Consider the following 19,999-nt stretch of genomic DNA (forward strand, 5'->3'; position numbering starts at 1 on the left):
ACACACCCCTGAGGCTTGTGTGCTTCCTGCCTTTTCACTGGACTACTTTATTCCAAATCTTCACCATCAAAATAAATAAAACAAATGGGATAAACACTAAAGCATAAACATTAGTTTAACTGCAAACAAAAACCATCAACCCAGCACTGACAATGGCTCAACTGTGGTTATGTATTGACTGATGATAAAACATGTTATCTCATTCTTTGTCAGTTTCCCCTAACCTCGCTATTCTTTTTCTACCCTCTCCTCCTCTCTTAGATGTTGGACTTCCTTGACAGTGTCTAATTTTCTTACTTCTCTCCTATTACCTCTCTTTACCTTTGTCTTACCTTTAGATTTTTTTTTCATCTGAGTGTTCCATTGTTTCATGTCCCTTTTCCTATTTGATAATTCACCTCAAATATTAAGTAATTCTGGGTTATATATTCATATTTTAAAAAGAGGTGTTAAAAAGACTGACTGGAACCCATCTACCATGTATAACTTCAAAGCTATTTAAAAAAAAAGAATAATATAGGAAGAATTTGGGGGGGGGGGACTGGACTCTCTTGGATTATGGGGTTGCTCACTTGTAGAGCTCTTCCAGGGGGTCTAGAGTCAGGGCAGAGCAGGGAATGGTTAGCTTTTCACTGCCTCTTTCTCTAAGCTGCCATGGCACCTACCATTCCTCCTTCTACCTTCTACCTTTCTATAGTGAGGTTCACTCATGTCTACTACCTTCATCAGAGGAAGTTTGAGTATTTCTTGTCCTACTGTTCTGGAGCAATTTGAGAGATTATGTTGTGACTTCAAAAGGAAATTGTGATTCCATTTTAGAAGCCTCTGTGTGTGTGTGTGTGTGTGTGTGTGTGTGTGTGTGTGTGTGTCTCCTCCTCTCTCTGAAAGTAAGCATTTTATGACTCTTTTCTCTTCTGCAATTGAAAACTAATAAACTACTGATAGACCAGTAAGTAACTAATCTTAATCTTTGATTCCAACTAAAATCACCTATTTTAAATATCCAAAACTATGAAATCGTACAAATATACATTTGTCAAAAGTAAATTCATTAAACACTCTAAAATACAAAATTCTTTGTTACTTGACTTGTCCCCAATAGCCTTCATTTATAAGGCTCCTAGGAATTTTCTTATTTAATAACCAATATTATGATTTGTAGTAAACATGTAACTTCTAAAAATAGCTAAAAAGATAGTTTTAAAACTACTGTATTCCATGCTGCTCCTATCATATTACTAGATACATATGATTACCATCAGATGCTATTCCTAACTCACCGCCTGCCATAGAAAGTTGCTCTTTGCAAGTAAGACAGAAAACTGTAACATTAATTCTATCTCCCAAAGTATCTTTTTACAACAATGTAAAATGGTCTCTCTTTATGTCAGTCGGCCACTCCTAATTTCTGCTCCTCCTATCACTAGTGTCCACTAGTGATATTCTGAGAGGTTATCAATTCTCTGTTTCAACCATCACCCATTATTTTAAGACTCCAGTTCTCCATTTGCGGTTTTTTTGGTCTTTGTTTTGGCAGTGCTGGGGATTGAACCTAAGGTCTCATGCATGCTAGACAAGTACTCTTAAGACATCCCTCACCCCTAGACCTCCTCCATTCCTAATGTTTCAGTTCTATCCAGTTCTCAGTTATTGCCACCAGAACATTTCCACCTGAAAGTTCCCCCACCCCTTGGACCTCCTTACCAAACATTCTGCCTCGTCTCAGCTGGCCCCAATTCCCTGTTTCTTTATGTGACACAAGCTTCCCTTCAGCTCCCACACATCCCCCTCCAAGAGCTTACAATTTTCCTTCTAATGTTTTTCCAACTTTCCTCTTTCTCCCATTGGCACCACCGAATTCAGGCCCTTAAGTACAGCCGTTCAAAAGTCACCGAACCAATCTGTCTGCATCAGGGCTCTCCCATTCTTACAAACCAAGCTCCTCCGCCTCTGGTCTGCTTCCAGGTGCTCTTCACTTTCTCTCCTCCCTTGTCAACCCCCAACCAAACTTCAGCCTCCCACCACTGCCCCAACTTCACCAAGTGCTCCACCCCCACCCCATGCTCTTCTCCCTGCACACCTCTGCCCACGTGGTCCTCCCTCCTTTCTCCTCAGTGAAAGAATGGCCAGGAGTTTACCTAGCCTCAACTCATCACCTCAGCCAGTGTGGTTCTCCCGACTCCAGAGGTCCCCTGTGAGGATGTGGAACTCTTCCTTGGTGCTTCTTTAATAGACTATACTCCCCTTTATCTACATTGATAAATGTAATGACAATAACCTGATATTGTGTCTATATGTCAGACAACCAGCCTCTGAGATCCTTAAAGGCAGCAACTGCTCCTATTCACCTCATCATCCCAATGCAAGCACAGTGTCTGGCACACATGAGGTGTTCACTAAATACCTGCTCATCAAGTGAATCTAATAACTTTAACTACTCCTGCCTCCAAAACTGTAAATTTCTCCTAATCCACAAACTCAAGACCAAATCTTTTTCATTATTTATGTTTAATAATATGGAATAATACTATGTACAAAGTTAAAAATTACCTAGAATCTCAATGAAGGTGAACAATATAAATGTCAAGATAACATTTACACTTGGGTGCAGAGAGGAAGCTGTGACTAGGATAGGGAACAGAAAGAAGCTTTGGGTTTGGGGTCTGGGGGCAAAGTTTTATTGACTTACCTGGATGGTGACTGCAAGGGAATTTGCCTTAAACTAACTCATTAAACCATAGGTTTATTCTCTGTATTTTCTGTGACTGTTTTATTTTAATCTGATGGAATTAAGTATATCAATCTAATTAAAAATAACTAACAGGTGGGCACAGTGGCGCATACCTGTAATCCGAGAGGCTCAGGAGACTGATACAGGAGGATCTCAAGTTCAAAGACAGCCTCAGCAAAAGCGAGGTGCTAAGCAACTCAGGGAGACCCTGTCTCTACATAAAATACAAAATAGGGCTAGGGATGTGACTCAGTGGTCAAATGCCCCTGGATTCAATCCCCAGTACTAAACAAACAAACCAACAAACAAACAAAAATCCTAAAATAAAATATGGCTACTTACCAAAACAGAACTCAGCCTTTGGCCTTAGCTTAGTTGCATCGCTAACCTTAAAAAAAAAAGAGAGTGAGAGAGAAAGAGAAAGAGAAAGAGAGAGAGAGAGAGATAAGTTATTCAGTTCTTCAATACCACTATAACCAAACTCAACTAGCACAGAAACTCTTACATGAATACTTTTCCAACAATCCTATACATTTAGCACAGAGACCTGAAATTAAACTTTGATAGCAACTGAAAAAGAAGAGCAAATTAAGTTTAAGATCTGAGTTTCAGATGTAATGTTGTAATTTTTCTTTGAAAATTCTTGCTTTTTCTCTGAAGGAAATATGAAGAAGTTGAAAGTAAACCAGTATGCTTTATGTCATACATATAAATACTTTTCATTTAACATAATCTTCAAAACACCCTCAATGAATAATCTATAAGCTCTGAATTGTTCTCAAGTTTCATATTTCAAAATCAGTGAAATGGTGGTGGGCAAGGGGAAGACTGTTGTAAAATCCCCAAATCCAGAAGGCATTAACCTCCTAAGAGAAATCAACAAGGTACTCAATCCCCACTTGACAGGAGAATACAGGGTAAGGGAGTCACTTGGTTAAATGGAGCACAAGGTTCATTTTAGAAAGTGAAGCAACTAGCTGCACCTACCTGGTTGCTGCTATCCCTACATAAGGAGCTCTCAGAATCCCACGGATGACTATAGCGATGCTGTTGCCTCTGTGGCATCTGGTTTGTACCTTCAAAAGGAATTCTGATCCCAACTGCAAATTCACAGCTGAGTCACACTGAACTTTGTTCCAGGAATAAATTCTGGGTAAAAAAAACTGAAATGTCTGAAGTAGAGTACAAACTGTACAACTCAAACTTCAGTAAGCTGTAGGACTGGGAGGAAAGTTAACAGAACTGCACAGAGAAGAGGTTGTATGTTAAAAGGGGAGCAGCGGAGACGGAGAGCAGCTGGCTAGTCTCCCTGCCTACTCTACAGAGTTCCAATTTTAAAACAAAAAAAGTCTAGGCAACAAATGATTAAAAAAGACACAGGTATATGGGCAATCTATTTTTTTTCCTAACTGCCTTTCAATAAAAGAGGCTTTTCCCATGTCACTTCATTAAAAATAAAAAAATGCTTGGCACTCATTACATTATATACGTATGTTAAGCAATCAAGCAAACTGGGAGCCTAAGTTAATTTTGCAATGGAATTCCACCCTTCCTAATAATAGTTTCTATACAAATTAAATAAGCTACCTTAAAGCATTTTTAAAATTTCTGAATTTGGGCTGGGGATATAGCTCAGTTGGTACAGTGCTTGCCTTGCAAGCACAAGGCCCTGGGTTCAATCCTTAGTAACACACACACACACACACACACACACACACACACACAAAAAAAAAAAAGTCTGAATTTGCAGGAACACTACAATGATATTTTTCTTTTGAAAATTTATATAACTTTAACAGAATGTGTTTCCTTTTATATATGTTATCTTTGTTGTCCAAGGGCTAATAAATGTTTTGTCAATAAGAATGAATAGTTTTACTGTCATAATGATGAAGTATTTTATTTACAAAAGTATGTCTTCTGAATAAAAGCACATCTATAAATCAGTACTCTGTTGAAATGATCCATCTTTGTCAACAAATCACAGTATGAGTATCAGCCTACATTATTCAATAGCACTGTTGATACCTTTTGCATCTCATACTTGACGTTATCAACCAACTTTTATGCCTTTTATGTAAAATAAAACAAAACAACCACAGGACTAGCACCTTTGTGTCTCTTTCCAAAACACTAACTAAAGAAAAGGAAAACAGCTAACTGATCAATATAAAATCTCAGTTTTTTAAAAATAGAAAAAATAGTATTATAAGGGCATCAGGAAAATAAAAAAACAGAAATGAGCAGAACCAAAGTAAAAACAAGGAAAAAAATCATCCATTCAACATGAAGATGGTCCATATTTTCCTCAAAATAAAACATAAACATAACGTCAAAAGCAAAGGAGCTCAATGTGGTGGCTCCTAATGCAGGAAGATCTCAAGCTCTGGACCACACTCAGCAACTCAGCAAAGCCCTGTCTCAAAATAAAATTTTAAAAAGGCTCTGGATATAGGTTGGTGGTAGAGCACCCCTGAGCTCCCTAGCACCAAAAAATAATCAAAACAAAACAAAAAAAACCAACCACCCACTTATAAAACTCTTTTCCAGACCTTCTCAAAATAGTCAGCTAGGGGCTGGGGATATAGCTCAGTTGGTGCCTGCCTCACATGCACAAGGCCCTGGGTTCAATCCCCAGCATCACAAAAAAAAAAAAAAAAAAAAAAAGTCGGCTAACTGATTTCTCTCTTTTTGATGTTCAAGTACCTGACACATATGCTAATTTTAACTTATGCAAATCACCACGTCCTGCAGGTCAAATTTATATTCTTTCCAATATTGTCAATTTAAGGATCTTCCTACCTGTAATAATCAGGTACTGTTTTCAGCATGATACACACCTTTAAATGAAATAGAAACTGCTGCTTCTGTTCACACTTGCACTAAGAGGAATTTTAGTTCACACATAAAAGTAAAACAATGTATAAAGACTACCTTTGAAATGTAGGTAAGTTTAATGGCTCCAACACGTGATGATCCAGAGGGGAGGTTCTAGAAACAAATTATTAATACATAATTAATAGTCAACATTATAAATTTACTTATAATATAGTGTTTCATATAGTGTAAAGGTAAGAAAGTAGAGTTGTTAATATCACATTTTAGAAATCCGCTTTTCTCATGTACATTATTACAAAGTCTGACACCAAGATGGCAACTTACAAATTGGCATCTCCTCTGTTCTATAATGCATTCTATAGCTAAGTCTGTTTTTATCATTGCAGTCAAATATTCTTTTTCACGAGCTTAAAAAGTGACAAAAATGATTAGATTTTGTTCCAGAAAGTAATGGGAAAAATATTTAAAAACATGAAACAAATAAAATTGTAAATTTTTAGAAGACTACACATATTACTTTGTTTTATTAAAACTTCTTTATCAAATGTATCTCTTGAAAAAAAAAAAAACTACTGGATTTTTCTCTCATTTAAGTGTTTTAATGTTGTCATACCACATTTCATCTACATTGATGACTTTTTTCCAAAATACTGATTATCCCTAAATAATATGTAGGGAATGTATATTTACTCAAAATATTTTTATTCCTAACAAGTTTGGGGTATGGTTTGTGTCACAAAAGAGCTAAGTGTAATGAATTATGAAGTCAGAATCTTTTCTGGGTGAAGTTATCAAGAAAGACTCTGAAGGAACAAATAATGCTTAGGCAAAACTTTAAAGCAAAAATTTAAAACGTAAAGAGCAGGAAAGAGAATATTCCAGGCTGAGACACAAGCTTTGCAGCAAGCAATTGACAATGCCCAGAAGTTCTGTATTAGAATGAAAAAATTACTGTACATCTATACCAAATGAAACTCGAAAAGTACTTTCTAAAAATCAATCTATAAATAAGTGATGGTGATGGGCTATAGTAGAAAAATGGCAGTTTGGGGATGTGAATTGAGAACCTAACAATAGAGGTCCTAAATAAAAAACAAAAAATCTGTACTGTTGAGATAAATGAATTTATAGCATTGAAACCAATGAAGAAGGCTGGTGAGCAGATCCATAATCAAAATTATGCTTTAATTAATACATCTTAAAATATAATAAACTAGGTAGTTTACAAAAGTGAAGACAGAGGTAGCAAAACCAAATAAAAGAACCTAGAGGTAGCAAAACCAAATAAAAGAACTTGGGAAAAATAATGAAAAATATAAATGAAAAGACTGATGGATGATTTCAAAAGTAGACCTAAACTCTGATTTTGAAAACTATCCCTGCTGGAAATGAAGCAGGATCAACTCTTCTCCTGACTTTAATACTGCATATTAAGAAAAAAGTCTACAGCTTATTCCAATAAATGATTAAAAAGTATCTTCATCAGATCTCTATAAGCTTACTGGGAGCTTACACATTTCACTGTTAAGATTCCCAAACATGAACTGGTTATTGCTGATGGGGACAGTTTTTTCAAAATGTTTACTACTCCTATGTAGAGTAAAACTGCATTATGTTCTGCTCTGAATTGTATAGATGTACAAGCTTCCAAATATAAATCAATAAATGTATATATAAAACAAAATTAGTTTTTAATGTTAAGTGTTTAAAAGTTTAGTTGTATTCTAATATTTTATGTTTATGTTTTTTGTTTTTCAAAAACATTCTGGATAAGAAAATGAATTTTGTTTTCAAAAATCCCTAGTACTAAAATGAGTTTTTCAAGCTATTACCCCTTTAATTCAAAATAACCTTTTTCTTTTAAATCTTCCATAGGTCTATTACTTTAATTAGCTGGCACAGCCTAAGCCTTTGTGTGAGGAAGAGAACTGAGAAGCCAAAGCATGAAATATAGGATCAAAGATTAAACAGTAATACAGTACAAGAAAATAAAAGGAGCTGGAAGATTTAAAAAATACATTCAAAACACATCTATGAACTAGAAGGACTGTTGTCAAGATCAACTGGAAAAAAATTAGGTTTCAAAATGTACTACTTGACAATGAAGAATAACTAATAGAGTCGGCGCCGCCCGGAGCCGCGAGCGCGGCCGGAGCGAGGCGCGGGCTGTGGGGCCGCCGCGTGCCCGGCCCCGCTTGCCCGTGCCCGCCGCTCGCCCGCCCGCCATGCCCGGCTTCGACTACAAGTTCCTGGAGAAGCCCAAGCGGCGACTCCTGTGCCCTCTGTGCGGGAAGCCCATGCGCGAGCCCGTGCAGGTTTCTACCTGTGGCCACCGTTTCTGCGACACTTGCCTGCAGGAATTCCTCAGGTGCTGTTTCATCTATGAGGCTCTGTTCTTTCACCTGTAAATGAAGACATTCCAGACCTCCTCTGGCAGGTGGAGTCTTCAAATGCCCGGAGGACCAACTTCCCCTGGACTATGCCAAGATCTACCCAGACCCAGAGCTGGAGGTCTAGGTGCTTGGCCTGCCCATCCGGTGCATCCACAGTGAGGAGGGCTGCCGCTGGAGTGGGCCACTTCGACATTTACAGGGCCACCTGAATACCTGCAGCTTCAATGTAATCCCCTGCCCCAATCGCTGCCCTGCCAAGCTGAGTCGCCGTGATCTGCCTGCACACTTGCAGCATGACTGCCCCAAGCGGCGCCTCAAGTGCGAGTTCTGTGGTTGTGACTTCAGTGGGGAAGCCTATGAGAGCCATGAGGGCATGTGCCCCCAAGAGAGTGTGTACTGTGAGAACAAGTGTGGTGCCCGCATGATGCGGCGATTACTGGCCCAGCATGCCACTTCTGAGTGCCCCAAGCGCACCCAGCCTTGTACCTATTGCACAAAGGAGTTCGTTTTTGACACCATCCAGAGCCATCAATACCAGTGCCCAAGGCTGCCAGTGCCCTGCCCCAACCAATGTGGCGTAGGCACTGTGGCTCGGGAGGACCTGCCGAATCATCTGAAGGACAGCTGTAGTACTGCCTTGGTGCTATGCCCATTCAAAGACTCCGGTTGCAAGCACAGGTGCCCTAAGCTGGCAATGGCGCGGCACGTGGAGGAGAGTGTGAAACCACATCTGGCTATGATGTGTGCCCTGGTGAGCCGGCAGCGGCAGGAGCTGCAGGAGCTTCGTCGAGAGCTGGAGGAACTATCAGTAGGCTGTGATGGTGTGCTCATCTGGAAGATTGGCAGCTATGGGCGGCGGCTACAAGAGGCCAAGACCAAGCCCAACCTCGAGTGCTTCAGCCCAGCCTTCTACACACATAAGTATGGTTACAAGCTACAGGTGTCTGCATTCCTCAATGGCAACGGCAGTAGTGAGGGCACACATCTCTCTCTCTACATTCGTGTGCTGCCAGGAGCCTTTGACAATCTCCTTGAGTGGCCCTTTGCCCGTCGTGTCACTTTCTCCCTGCTGGATCAGAGTGATCCAGGGCTGGCTAAGCCGCAGCATGTCACTGAGACCTTCCACCCTGACCCAAACTGGAAGAATTTCCAAAAGCCAGGCACTTGGCGAGGCTCCCTGGATGAGAGTTCTCTGGGCTTTGGATACCCCAAGTTCATCTCCCACCAGGATATCCGAAAGCGAAACTATGTGCGGGATGATGCAGTTTTCATCCATGCCTCCGTTGAACTGCCCCGGAAGATCCTCAGCTGAGTGCAGAACTGGCAGGCTCAAGGGGAGAAGGGGGATGGGACATGACTTGTCAGGCACTGGTTGAACCTGGAGAGGGGGCCGGACCCCCTTTCAGCTGCTTATGCTGCCTGGGTTGTTAACCCTGTTCTCCCCCTACCACTACCACCCTCAGGTGCCTCCAATTGGTGCTTCAGCCCTGGCCTCTGTGGGGAGCAGGTCTCTGGGTTATCAAGGGCTGGAAACAAGTGATCCCAGGGACTGTCTCCCCTCCTGGGCAGGGCAGGTATGCCTTGGTGCCGGCCACATTCTACCTGGACTGAGCACCTGCTTAGGTGCTATGTCCCAAGAGCCATAGGGAGGGGTTGGGAAAGGGAGGGGTAGTTAAAAGACTGTCTTGAGATTGATTTTTCTTCTTTCCCCAACTGTGTCCCTTCTGGTTATTTATTTACTTAGCACCAGGAAGGCACAACAGGGAGCCCTGATTTTTAATAAATCCTGGATTGTATTTATTAAAAAAAAAAAAAAAAAAAAAAAAAAAGAATAACTAATAAATTAATAAGACATTTAAGATACAAAGGGAAATAAGCCATTTGTTACTTATGGGCTCCTAAATTCATTTTCCCAAATACTTTTTAATGTTTCTTCAAATTCACTTCCTAGCAGTTACTTAATTATTTAATTCTCTATCACCAACCAAACTTCCTCAACCGAACACAGAAAGCCCCCAAGTGATTCCTAGTAACACATTAGCATGGACTGTTTAAACCAATGACTAGGGTCAAGGAAGCACTGAAGAGAGAAGTGGCTCTCTAAGGACAGGTGCATCAAACCCATTTTCTTTCTTTACCAGGGTTATTACAATCAATATAACTATGTAGCACACTTCAACAAAAACAATGAGACTGAAACATTTGAAACTGACATTTTTCAGTAATTCAAAATGGCTATAAACTGGTAATTCAATATAATTTAACTAATGTAATAATCTTAGCAATATGTTTTACTAAAGTTGCCATGAAAAAATTATGTCTTGATTGTTATGTTTACGTGACACTAAATAGTATTAATGGCAGGTCAAGATTTTAAAAGATTCTCATAAGCTGAAAAAAAGACTTAAAATTAATAAGAACTAAAAAAAAAAAGATTTAAAATTCTGCAAATAGCCAGAAAAATCACTGAACTAATTACAACAGAGATAATAACTTTCATGTGAGAGGCTGGGGATATATACTTCAATGGTAGAACCTGTGGTTAACATACACAAAGTCCTGGGTTCAGTCCCCAGCAACACCCCCACCCCCAAAAATTCATGTGACAAAGACCCTGCTGAAATCCTCAACAGATGCCCCTGCCAAAGAATAAACTATTATCCAAATGTGCAAAGGTTCTCTTGCTTTGACTGCTTTGTCTACAACACTCTGAGACCTGGAGTAACTACTTGTTATTACCTCTTAACCAATATCATCCCCAACATTCTAGGTCAATTTCAGATGTTACCACAACAATGAAGTTGCCAACTCCCTCTGCTAGCTCTGTGTCCTTCCTCTGAATTCCAAGTTCATGTTTCATTTCAGGGTAACCGATATATTTCCTTTTGTTTAGATCTATTAAGTGGGAAGTTCTGATAAGAGGAAGAATTATGAGAAGACTCTGATGCGTGGAAATAGAAAAACAATGAGTTTTAAGTAAAATTCAGGAGAAACCACATATAAGTCACACAGACCTTGCAAAGAGAGGCCTACGAGGAAGAGAACACAGGCTAAATTATGCCCTGGCTCTGGAGAAGAACGAGGAACTGGAATCTGGCAAGCAGTGATTATAGGGGGTCAAGTTTTTAGTTTCTACCTTAGGAAAAGAAGTTTGCCCCAGATAAAGACTTGTGGTCTTAAAAGGGATGAATCTGATCTATACATTTTTTTAAAAAGAGCAAACAAACTTTTGATTTTGCTGACCTGTTGTTTCTCCCACTAACTCTGGCCAGGTTAATAAAGGTAATAAGTCTGTGACAACACACCCAGGTGGCTATCTCCCAAGAAAGGTGGTTACACCCAGAGATAAGGGAGTAAAACAGGGTGTCAATAAGCTCTGTAAAGATAGTTATAGCAGACAGTTCCCAGCAAAATATGTTTCACACAAAGTCACTACTCAAAAATTATCAAGTGAATTAAAACACCACTTATCATCCTGTTATGGTTTGAATAGAAAGCTCACATTTAGACAATGCAGGAAGATTCAGAGGACAAATGACTGGAGTCTTAACCAAATCAGTGAATTAATCCCTGATGGAATTAATTGAAGTGGTAGGGTGTGGCTGAAGGAGACTGGATTTGGAGCGTGGCTTTGGGGTATATATGTTTATATCTGGTGAGTAGAGTCTCTCTCATTCTGCTTCCTGATGATGGAACTGCTTCCCTCTGCTTCACTCTTCAGTCATGATGTCCTGCCTCACCTGGAGCCCCGGGGAATGGAGATGGCGTTCTATGGACTAAGACCTCTGAAACTTTGAGCCCTCAAATAAACCTTTCCTCCTCTATAACTGTGCTGGTCAGATCATTTAGTCACAGCAGTAAAAAAGCTGACTAAAACACATCCCAAAGGTGAAAGACTGACTGCCTGTAAATAAAGAACTAAACTTAGATAATAGAAAACTGGAGGACAAAAGTGGGACTGATGGTTACATGATGCAATGAGCTAGATTTTGATTCACAGAAAAATATAATAAACACTTTCTCAATTTTAACTACTTTTTAGTAATATGTGTTTCAAATATCTAAAAATCTATAAAGACCAGGGGAAGACAAATTTATTTTATTATGGAAAAGACTGAATTAATACTAAGGTCCCTTATAATTCAAACTTTATATAAACAAATACTTATGCATTAGCACTATGTAACTTGTCTAGTCTAAAGTGAGTATAGGGTAGTGAGGAATGCTAGACTAGTTTTCAGGGAGGAGATCTAGTTCTGGCTCTGTGAAACAGAATGGAATTTCCTACAGGTCCCTGCTCTTACCTAGATGTTACATTCCCTACCTACTTGAAGCCCACAGAGCAAGACCTTTGCTAGGGATTCACCCCTGCTTTGCATATATTTCCTTGTAACATACATCTCCACTTTTAACTTTTATAACAAATTTTATTTGAAATAGAGACCCACAAAAAGAGAAAATTTTAAATTACCCACAGATGATTTCTATTTTTAGGTCTCTCACATATCTTAAAACTGGAATCCTAATTTTTAATCTGTGACATTTAACCCAACGATTTGCAAAGCAATAATAAAACTAAAATACATTTCAGTTCACATATGGCATTACAATGACTGAAATTCAAGTCTAATACTGTAAGATAAAAATACTATATATGTCCAAGAGTAACAAGTAGTTTTAGTTTATTGATTAGGAAGTAATAGTTCAGGCTGGGGTTGTGGTAGAGCACTTACCCAACACCTGTGAGACACTGGGTAGAATCCTTTGTACCACATTAAAAAAAGAAAGAAAAAAGTAATAGTCCCTACACTACAAAAAAAATCTCAAATCAAAATGAGTTAAAAATTTTCTATCAGAACCATGCACACCTCTTTTAAAATTTAGAATTAATAAAGGTTTTATATCTCATCTATCCATACTATTCTCAAAGGAATAAGATTTTAGATAGGTGGAAAAGCACCTCTGGTAGTTAAGATTTAAACATAAATAGGGTAGATATGCAAATTGAAAATGTATTTGCAGAATGCCTAAATCCAGGAGTCGTTCCTACACCATGCCACAGAGAGACTCTGCAGGTCATCGTTACAGTTATTTTGTTTCACAGAATTTTACATCCAATTACTTGAGTGTATAAAGAACTGAATGTAAAAATGTGTACATATATATATATATATATATATATATTTTTTTTTTTTTTTTTTTTTTTTTTTTTTTTGCAAGCTGGGGATTGAAACCAGGGCTTTGTGCTTAAAAGGCAAGCACTCTGCCAACTGAGCTATATTGGTACCAGGGATTATTTGTTTTTTCTTTTAGGTACCAGACTTGAACTCAGGGGGCACTTAACCACTGAGCCACATCCCCAGTCCATTTTATTTTTTATTTTGGGACAGGGTCTTACTAAGTTGATTAGGGCTTCATTAAGTTACTGAGGCTGGCTTTGAAATTATAATCCTCCTACTTATCCTCCCAAGTTGCTGGAACATATATTATTTTGATGTATTAAAACTGATAAATATTGCTAATTTAAATTTTATTTACACACATGCTTAAAGGACAGAAATGTCCAGAAAAGTAACAAAACAAGGATATGTGATTTTTTGACTTTTTAAATAAATAATAAGATTTAAAAAAAAAAAAAAATTTCCACTGGAGGTAACACTTCTTTCCCAAGAAGGGAAATACACACACATATAAAAAGGCACAAATTTTTATCAAATGATGTAGTTTTAACTTCTGAAACTCAAACAAGACAATAACAGTCATGGGTACAGATAAGGCAGAGTGTGGGGCCAGAGGAAATATATCTAAACATATTATTACGTAGGAAGACAAATCCTAAAGCCTAGAGAATATGTCAAATGATGTAATAATTAAAGATTTACTATGCTTTTAAAAGGTAATCTTTGGATTTTACAAACCTGTGGATTATCCATGTACCATACAAAACTATCTTCTCTGGTATCCAGTATGAAGTACCTTCGAAGAAATTTCCCACTGTTTTCATTTTCTTCAATGTCTAGAAAACCACAGATGCGATTCTGACGATCCACATAAGGCATTTCTGGGCTTGAACATTACACTGTAAAATAAAAACATTAACAGTAAGCTCCCTAGGAAAAAGAAAAGTATTTCACAATAGAATGCAAGATTAAATTTGTGCTATGGTGCAGTCTGTTCAACAAGAAGCCTACTTCTCAATGTTAGGTGAAACCAGTTAGTATGCATTTATGCCACAATTGGAAGCAGGGACACAAATCATTTTAGAAATTAGGTTTACTATTCGCACTGATAGGGAAAAAGAAGAGTTGTAACCTTCTGCTGAACAAGTTACTTACTTTCACCATAAAATAAACCCAGGTGAGTAAAAAAACAGCTTTCCAAATTTTAATTTCTTATCAAGAAAATCTAGCTTTTAAGATTGTTTTATAATATTTTAAAATTAATAAAACAATAGCACTAATACCTAATGTTTACAGACCACTTACTCTACAATAGCTCCTTTCCATGCCTTATCTTAACCTTTAAAACAACCCTACATGTAGGCATCATCAAACCATTTCACAACTAAAGACTTCAACACCGACAGCAAGTAACTGCCCTGGATGACAGAACTAGTAGAAAAAGAATCAACTCAAACCCAGATTCCAACACTCTAGAGCTCCTTTCTTAAGCTCGACACCATCCTCTCCCTCTAAAACTCTTTATGAAGTGAACGTGTAACAACAAAAAATATTTTTATCTAAATCTGATCAAGTTACTGGGTCCCCTTATATCCCACTAGCAATGGCAGGAAATTCAGAACACAGGAACATATTCAACTGCACCACAGGTAATCATGAAGACTGAGATCCAATCCCAAACCAGACTATGGGAAACTAAAGGACAAACTATCCAGTTTTTTCAGCAAATAAATTACTACGGGAAAAAAAGAAAAAGAGCAGTTACAGATTAGAAAAAACTTAAAGAGATATATCACACTCTGGTTCTAAAGTACTGACACTTTTGTTGTAAACCAGGATCTGGGTAAACAGCCGTGTTTGCCACCATTCTTGATCTATAAACTATAGATGTGTGATCTTCCTGACATGAGGTCTGATTCATGCTGCAGACAGCTGTTCCTATACCAGCAGAGCCAGCAACACCATACCTTTTGGCAGACTGAATTTGTATAACTAGTTCTTAACTAACGGTAAACTAACTCCCGGTGAAGATTCAATTAAAATGCAGTCTGATATACTTACTGTATATCATTATTTTGTATGCAGAGAAGTGGTGAAACAAATCAAAAAGTTTCAAATAAAGTTATCCATTAAATGTATAGGTTTTTTGTTTGTTTCTTTTTGGTGGTGCTGGGGATAAAACCCAGGGCCTTAAAATATGCTAGGCAAGCACGCTTTACCACTGAGCTATATATCCCAGCTAATGAAGTTTTATTCAGTCACAAAAAAATGAAATTATGTCATTTTCAGGAAAATAGATGAAACTTGAAAACACTATGGTAAGTAAAAGAAATCAAACTCAGAAGGTCAAGGGTCATGTTTTCCCACCTATGTGGAAGTCAGAGAAGAAAAAGGAAAAGAAAGATGTAGGGGAGAGGTTCTCATGAAAATCAAAGGGAGGTCAGCAGAGTCGGGGAAAGGGACCACAGGGAGACAGGAGGAAAGGGAAAGGGGAAATGCCGGGGAATGACACTGGCCAAATTATACTGACTGTGTGCATGAATGAATGTGTAAAAACAAATTCCACCATTAATACAACAATACGCACCAATAAAAAAAATGTGGAGGAAAAAACGTGAGGTGTGTGTGAGTGTGTGTTATAAGTCTGGCACTCACAAAGAAATAATCTCTTTAATGAAGTTTTCCAAAGTTTTATAAACTATCTACAATCTAATTAAAGCTTAAAAAATTAATACTCTAGGGCAGGTGGAGTGGCACACGCCTGTAAATCCCAGCAGCTCGGAAGACTGAGACAGGAGGATCTTGAGTTCAAACCAGTCTCACCAATGGCAAGGTGCTAATAAGCAACTCAGTGAAACCCTATCTCTAAACAAAATACAAAATAGGGCTGGGATGTGGCTCAGTGGTCGAGTGCCCCTGAGTTCAATCCCTGTGACCAAAAAAGTTATACTCTATACTAAACATATCTAGGGGCTGGGGAGATAGCTCAGTCAGTAGAGTGCTTGCCTTGCAATCATAAGTCCCTGGGTTCGATCCCCAGCACCGCAAAAAAACAAAACAAAACAAAACATATCTAAACATATACTAAGGTTAAAAACTATCAACTTGAGTGGTACTGCCATGAGGACAGACATAGACCAATGATATAGAATTGAGAGCCCAGAAATAACTCACATATCTATTGCTGTATGATTTTCAGCACTGACACTAGCACCATTCAATGGGGAATGAACAGCATTTTCAACCAATAGTGCTGATATAACTGAACATCCACATGAAAAAGAATGAAGCTGGACCCCTACCTCATACCATACCAAAATTAACTCAAAATGGATTAACACTATCGAAATTTAAGAGCTAAAACTATAAAACTTTGAGAAAGAAGTAGATTTGGCAATGAATTCTTAGACATAACCCTAAAAACAAGAACAAAAGAAAAAATAAAGATAAATCTGATTTCATCAAAATTGAAAACTTTTGTGTATCAAAGGATATCAATAGCCAGATGTGGTGGTACATGCCTGTAATCCCAGGAGGCAGGAGAATCACAAGTTCAAAGTCAGTCTCAGCAACTTAGTGAGATCCTGACTCAAAAAATAAATAAATAAATAAATAAATAAATAAATAAGGTCTGGGGATGTGACTCAATGGTTAAGCATTCCTGGGTTCAATACTGGTACCAAAAAAAAAGGTATCAAGAAAGTGAAAAGGCAACTTACAGGGAGAAACTATCTCCAAATTATACATATATCTGATAAGGGTCTAGCATTCAGAATATATAAATAATTCTTACTACTCAAGAACAAAAAACAATCCAATTTAAAAATGGGCAAAGAACTTTAGACACTTCTCCAAAGAAGAAATAAAAAATGGCCAATAAGAACACAAATAGATGCACAATGTCATTAGTCACTAGGGAATGCTAATCAAAACCACAATGAGATACCACTTCACACCCACTAGGATGGCTATAAATAAGACAGGAAAACAAGTGTTAGCAAGGACATGGAGAAATGGGAACTCTCCTACACTGCTAGTAGAAATGTAAAATGGTATAACAGCTGTGTGAAACAGTTCGGCAGTTCTTCAAAGGTTAAACATAAAATTACATACAACCTAGCAATTCCACTGCATACTCAGGACTGATAATCTGTACATTTGAACATGAATGATTCACAGCAACATGACTCATAATGGCCGAAAGGGGAAACAACCCAAACAGCCACCAACAAGTGAATGGATTAAATAGGGTACGTCCCTACAAAAGAATATTACTGAGACAGAACAAGAGAAAGGAATGACATAGTGATACATTTCACAATCTGGATAAACCTCTAAATGCTAAGAGAAAGAAGCCAGCAACAGCCACACGTTGTACAACTCATTTGTATGAAAGATAGAAAGCTGATTGATTGCCAGGGCCTGGCAGGGAAGAGAGAAACAGGGAAGGACTGCTTAATTGGTATGGGGGATAAAAATGTTTTGACACTCTTTAAGGTGCTGGTTTGCAAAACTCTGTGAATGTATTAAATGCCAGCAAATGGAAACACTAAAATAAGTTTGTCGTAAGTTAATTTTACCTCAATTTATAAAAATAAACTTACAGGATATTTTAATACCCCAAAGAATTTTTACCTTACTTATTTTGAAAAAGTAGACCAGATAAATTATTTATGTAAAAAAACTCACATGCAAAACCTGACTTAGGACTGCCATGTTGTGTAGAAGCCAGCTCTTCCACAGTGAAGCTGTGTGGAAAGAAGTGGCCGTACCTGCAGAAAGATGAAGAGGCTGGCTATGTTGACCATTGGCCCAGTAGAGCCGTGGAGGCCTGGAGTGCCAGCTGCACTGTGACTACATCTGCAGGAGGGAGCTCAGGAGGGAGGGGCCCAAGTGAGCCAGGTCAATTCAAAGGACAGTGGAAGATAACAAACTGTTCATTATTATATAAGCTCTGGATTATGATTTCCAACCTATTTTAATGCATCTGCACCAATTTTGTTGAAATATCTGCAGAATTGAAAACTTTGGACTTAATGGAAGAGCAGAAGTTTTAAATTTTGATTAAATTCAATGCATCAGTTACGTGGTTCAGGCTTTTTATGTCAAAATAAGAAGGTAAAATTCATTGGGGTATTAAAATATCCTATAAGTTCATAAAAAGGACTAGGGATGCAGCTTAGTGACAAAGCACCCCTGGGTTCAATCCCCAGTACCAAAAAGAAAAAATATCCAAAATTTTGTAGTAATAAAATTCCTTGAATGCTTTATGCGGGTTTACCATTCCTAATTTAAAAATCTGAAATGCTGTGAAATCCAAAATCATTTGAGTGTTGTGTTGGCACTCTAATAAAAGTTTCAGACCTCTGCTGAGCATGGTGGTGTACGTCCGTAATCTCAGTTACTCTGGAGGCTGAGGCAGAAAGATCATAAGTTTGAGGCCAGCCTGGGTAATTTAGTAGATCCTGTCTCAAAATAAAAAGGGCTTGTAATGTACATCAGTGGTAGAGTGCTTGCCTAGCATGCATGAGGCCCTGGATTCAATCCCTAGTATCATACATAAACAAAACTGTTTTGGACACTGGAGCATTACCGATATCAAATTTTTGATTAGGAATGCTCAACTGGTAAAGTCCATGCAAATATTCCAAAATCCTAAAAATTCTGAAACTTGAAAGAGGTAAGGTTTTTGTTTTTGTGGCCAACGTAACAGTCCTTTTTATTTTTGTTATTTTGAGATACATATCTTTTATGTATGTTTATAAACACATATGTTCAAATACTCAATTACCTATTACTTTTCTTCAAAAGAATAGATCTCCAAAAACATAGTGAGTGTGTGGCTCGATTTAAGCTTTTACAGGTGTCCTAAATCTGGGATGATGGGACAAATAGGGTTAAAAAACATAAAAATAAGCCACAAAATGGGAGATAATATTCAGTATACCTGTAACTATCAGACAACTGACATACAAGGACAGGCAGGTAATTATTACAAAAAAACTATGAGCCAGGTGTGGTGGCACGTGCCTGTAATCTCAGCAGATTGGGAGGCTGAGGCAGGAGGATGGAGAGTTCAAAGCCAGTCTCAGCAACTTACCCAGGCACTAAGCAACTCAGTGAGATCCTATCTCTAAATAAAATAGAAAAAAGTTGGGGATGTGGCTCAGTGGTTAAGTGGTCTGAGTCCAATCTCCAGCCCAAAAAAACAAAACGAAAAAAAAAAAAAAAAAGAAAAAACTATGAGATATGTGAGATACTACAACACACTTACTTGAATGGCTAAAACAAAGACAAAGAAACGTGACAATATCAAATGTTGTCAAAGATGTAGAACAAGTGAGCTCTGATACATTGCTGTTGGGGATGCAAATAGTAGGGCAACTTTGGAAATCAGTTTAGCAGCAGTTTCTTATAATGTTAAACAAAACATTACAAAACACCTCAGCAATCCCCCTCCTACGTGTTTTTGTTCATACAAACATTTAAAGCATTATTCATAATTGGCAAAACCCAGGAACGACCCAAATGTCCTTCAACTGGTGAGTAAATAATCAACTGTGGTACATCCAATAAAATGGAATACTACTTAGCAATACAAAGGAATTAACTATTAATATACAAAACATAGATAAGTCTCAAAAGTATTTTGCTAAGTGAAAGTCAGACCGAAAAGGCTATAGGAGAACAGATCACTGGGTAGAGGGAGAAGCTCACTTCAAAAGGTAATTCTGGGGGTGGTGGAGTTGATCTGTATCTTAACTGTGGAGAACTACAAGCCTATGAATGCCTTAAAACTCTTAAGCCTAAATACCACATTTTCATGAACTCAACTGCGTGCAAAGTAAAAAGAAACA

The 19,999-nt window shown here is 38.1% G+C and overlaps 2 protein-coding genes across 5 annotated transcripts in view; one reads left to right on the plus strand and one right to left on the minus strand.

Moving 5' to 3' along the window:
- PLEKHA1 (pleckstrin homology domain containing A1) overlaps positions 1–19,999 on the minus strand; it is a 69,580-nt gene that overhangs the window by 31,709 nt on the left and 17,872 nt on the right. For all 4 annotated transcript variants that reach the window (XM_079138481.1, XM_079138484.1, XM_079138483.1 and 1 more), the window contains 3 exons: positions 13,881–14,041; positions 5,666–5,722; positions 3,074–3,119 (listed from right to left, as the gene is read on the minus strand). In XM_079138481.1, the coding sequence (XP_078994607.1) occupies positions 3,074–3,119; positions 5,666–5,722; positions 13,881–14,021 (244 nt within the window). In that variant the 5' untranslated portion in view covers positions 14,022–14,041. The remainder of the gene's footprint in view (positions 1–3,073; positions 3,120–5,665; positions 5,723–13,880; positions 14,042–19,999) is intronic.
- Positions 7,695–9,731, plus strand: LOC306660339 (TNF receptor-associated factor 4-like). The gene is given in 4 exon segments (XM_079138473.1): positions 7,695–7,950; positions 7,956–7,997; positions 8,000–8,083; positions 8,087–9,731. Coding segments are annotated over 4 exon segments (1,470 nt in total). The 5' UTR covers positions 7,695–7,794; the 3' UTR covers positions 9,275–9,731.

Source organism: Sciurus vulgaris, assembly GCF_902686455.1.
Source record: "Sciurus vulgaris genome assembly, chromosome: 4".
In the NCBI taxonomy this organism is placed as follows: domain Eukaryota; kingdom Metazoa; phylum Chordata; class Mammalia; order Rodentia; family Sciuridae; genus Sciurus; species Sciurus vulgaris.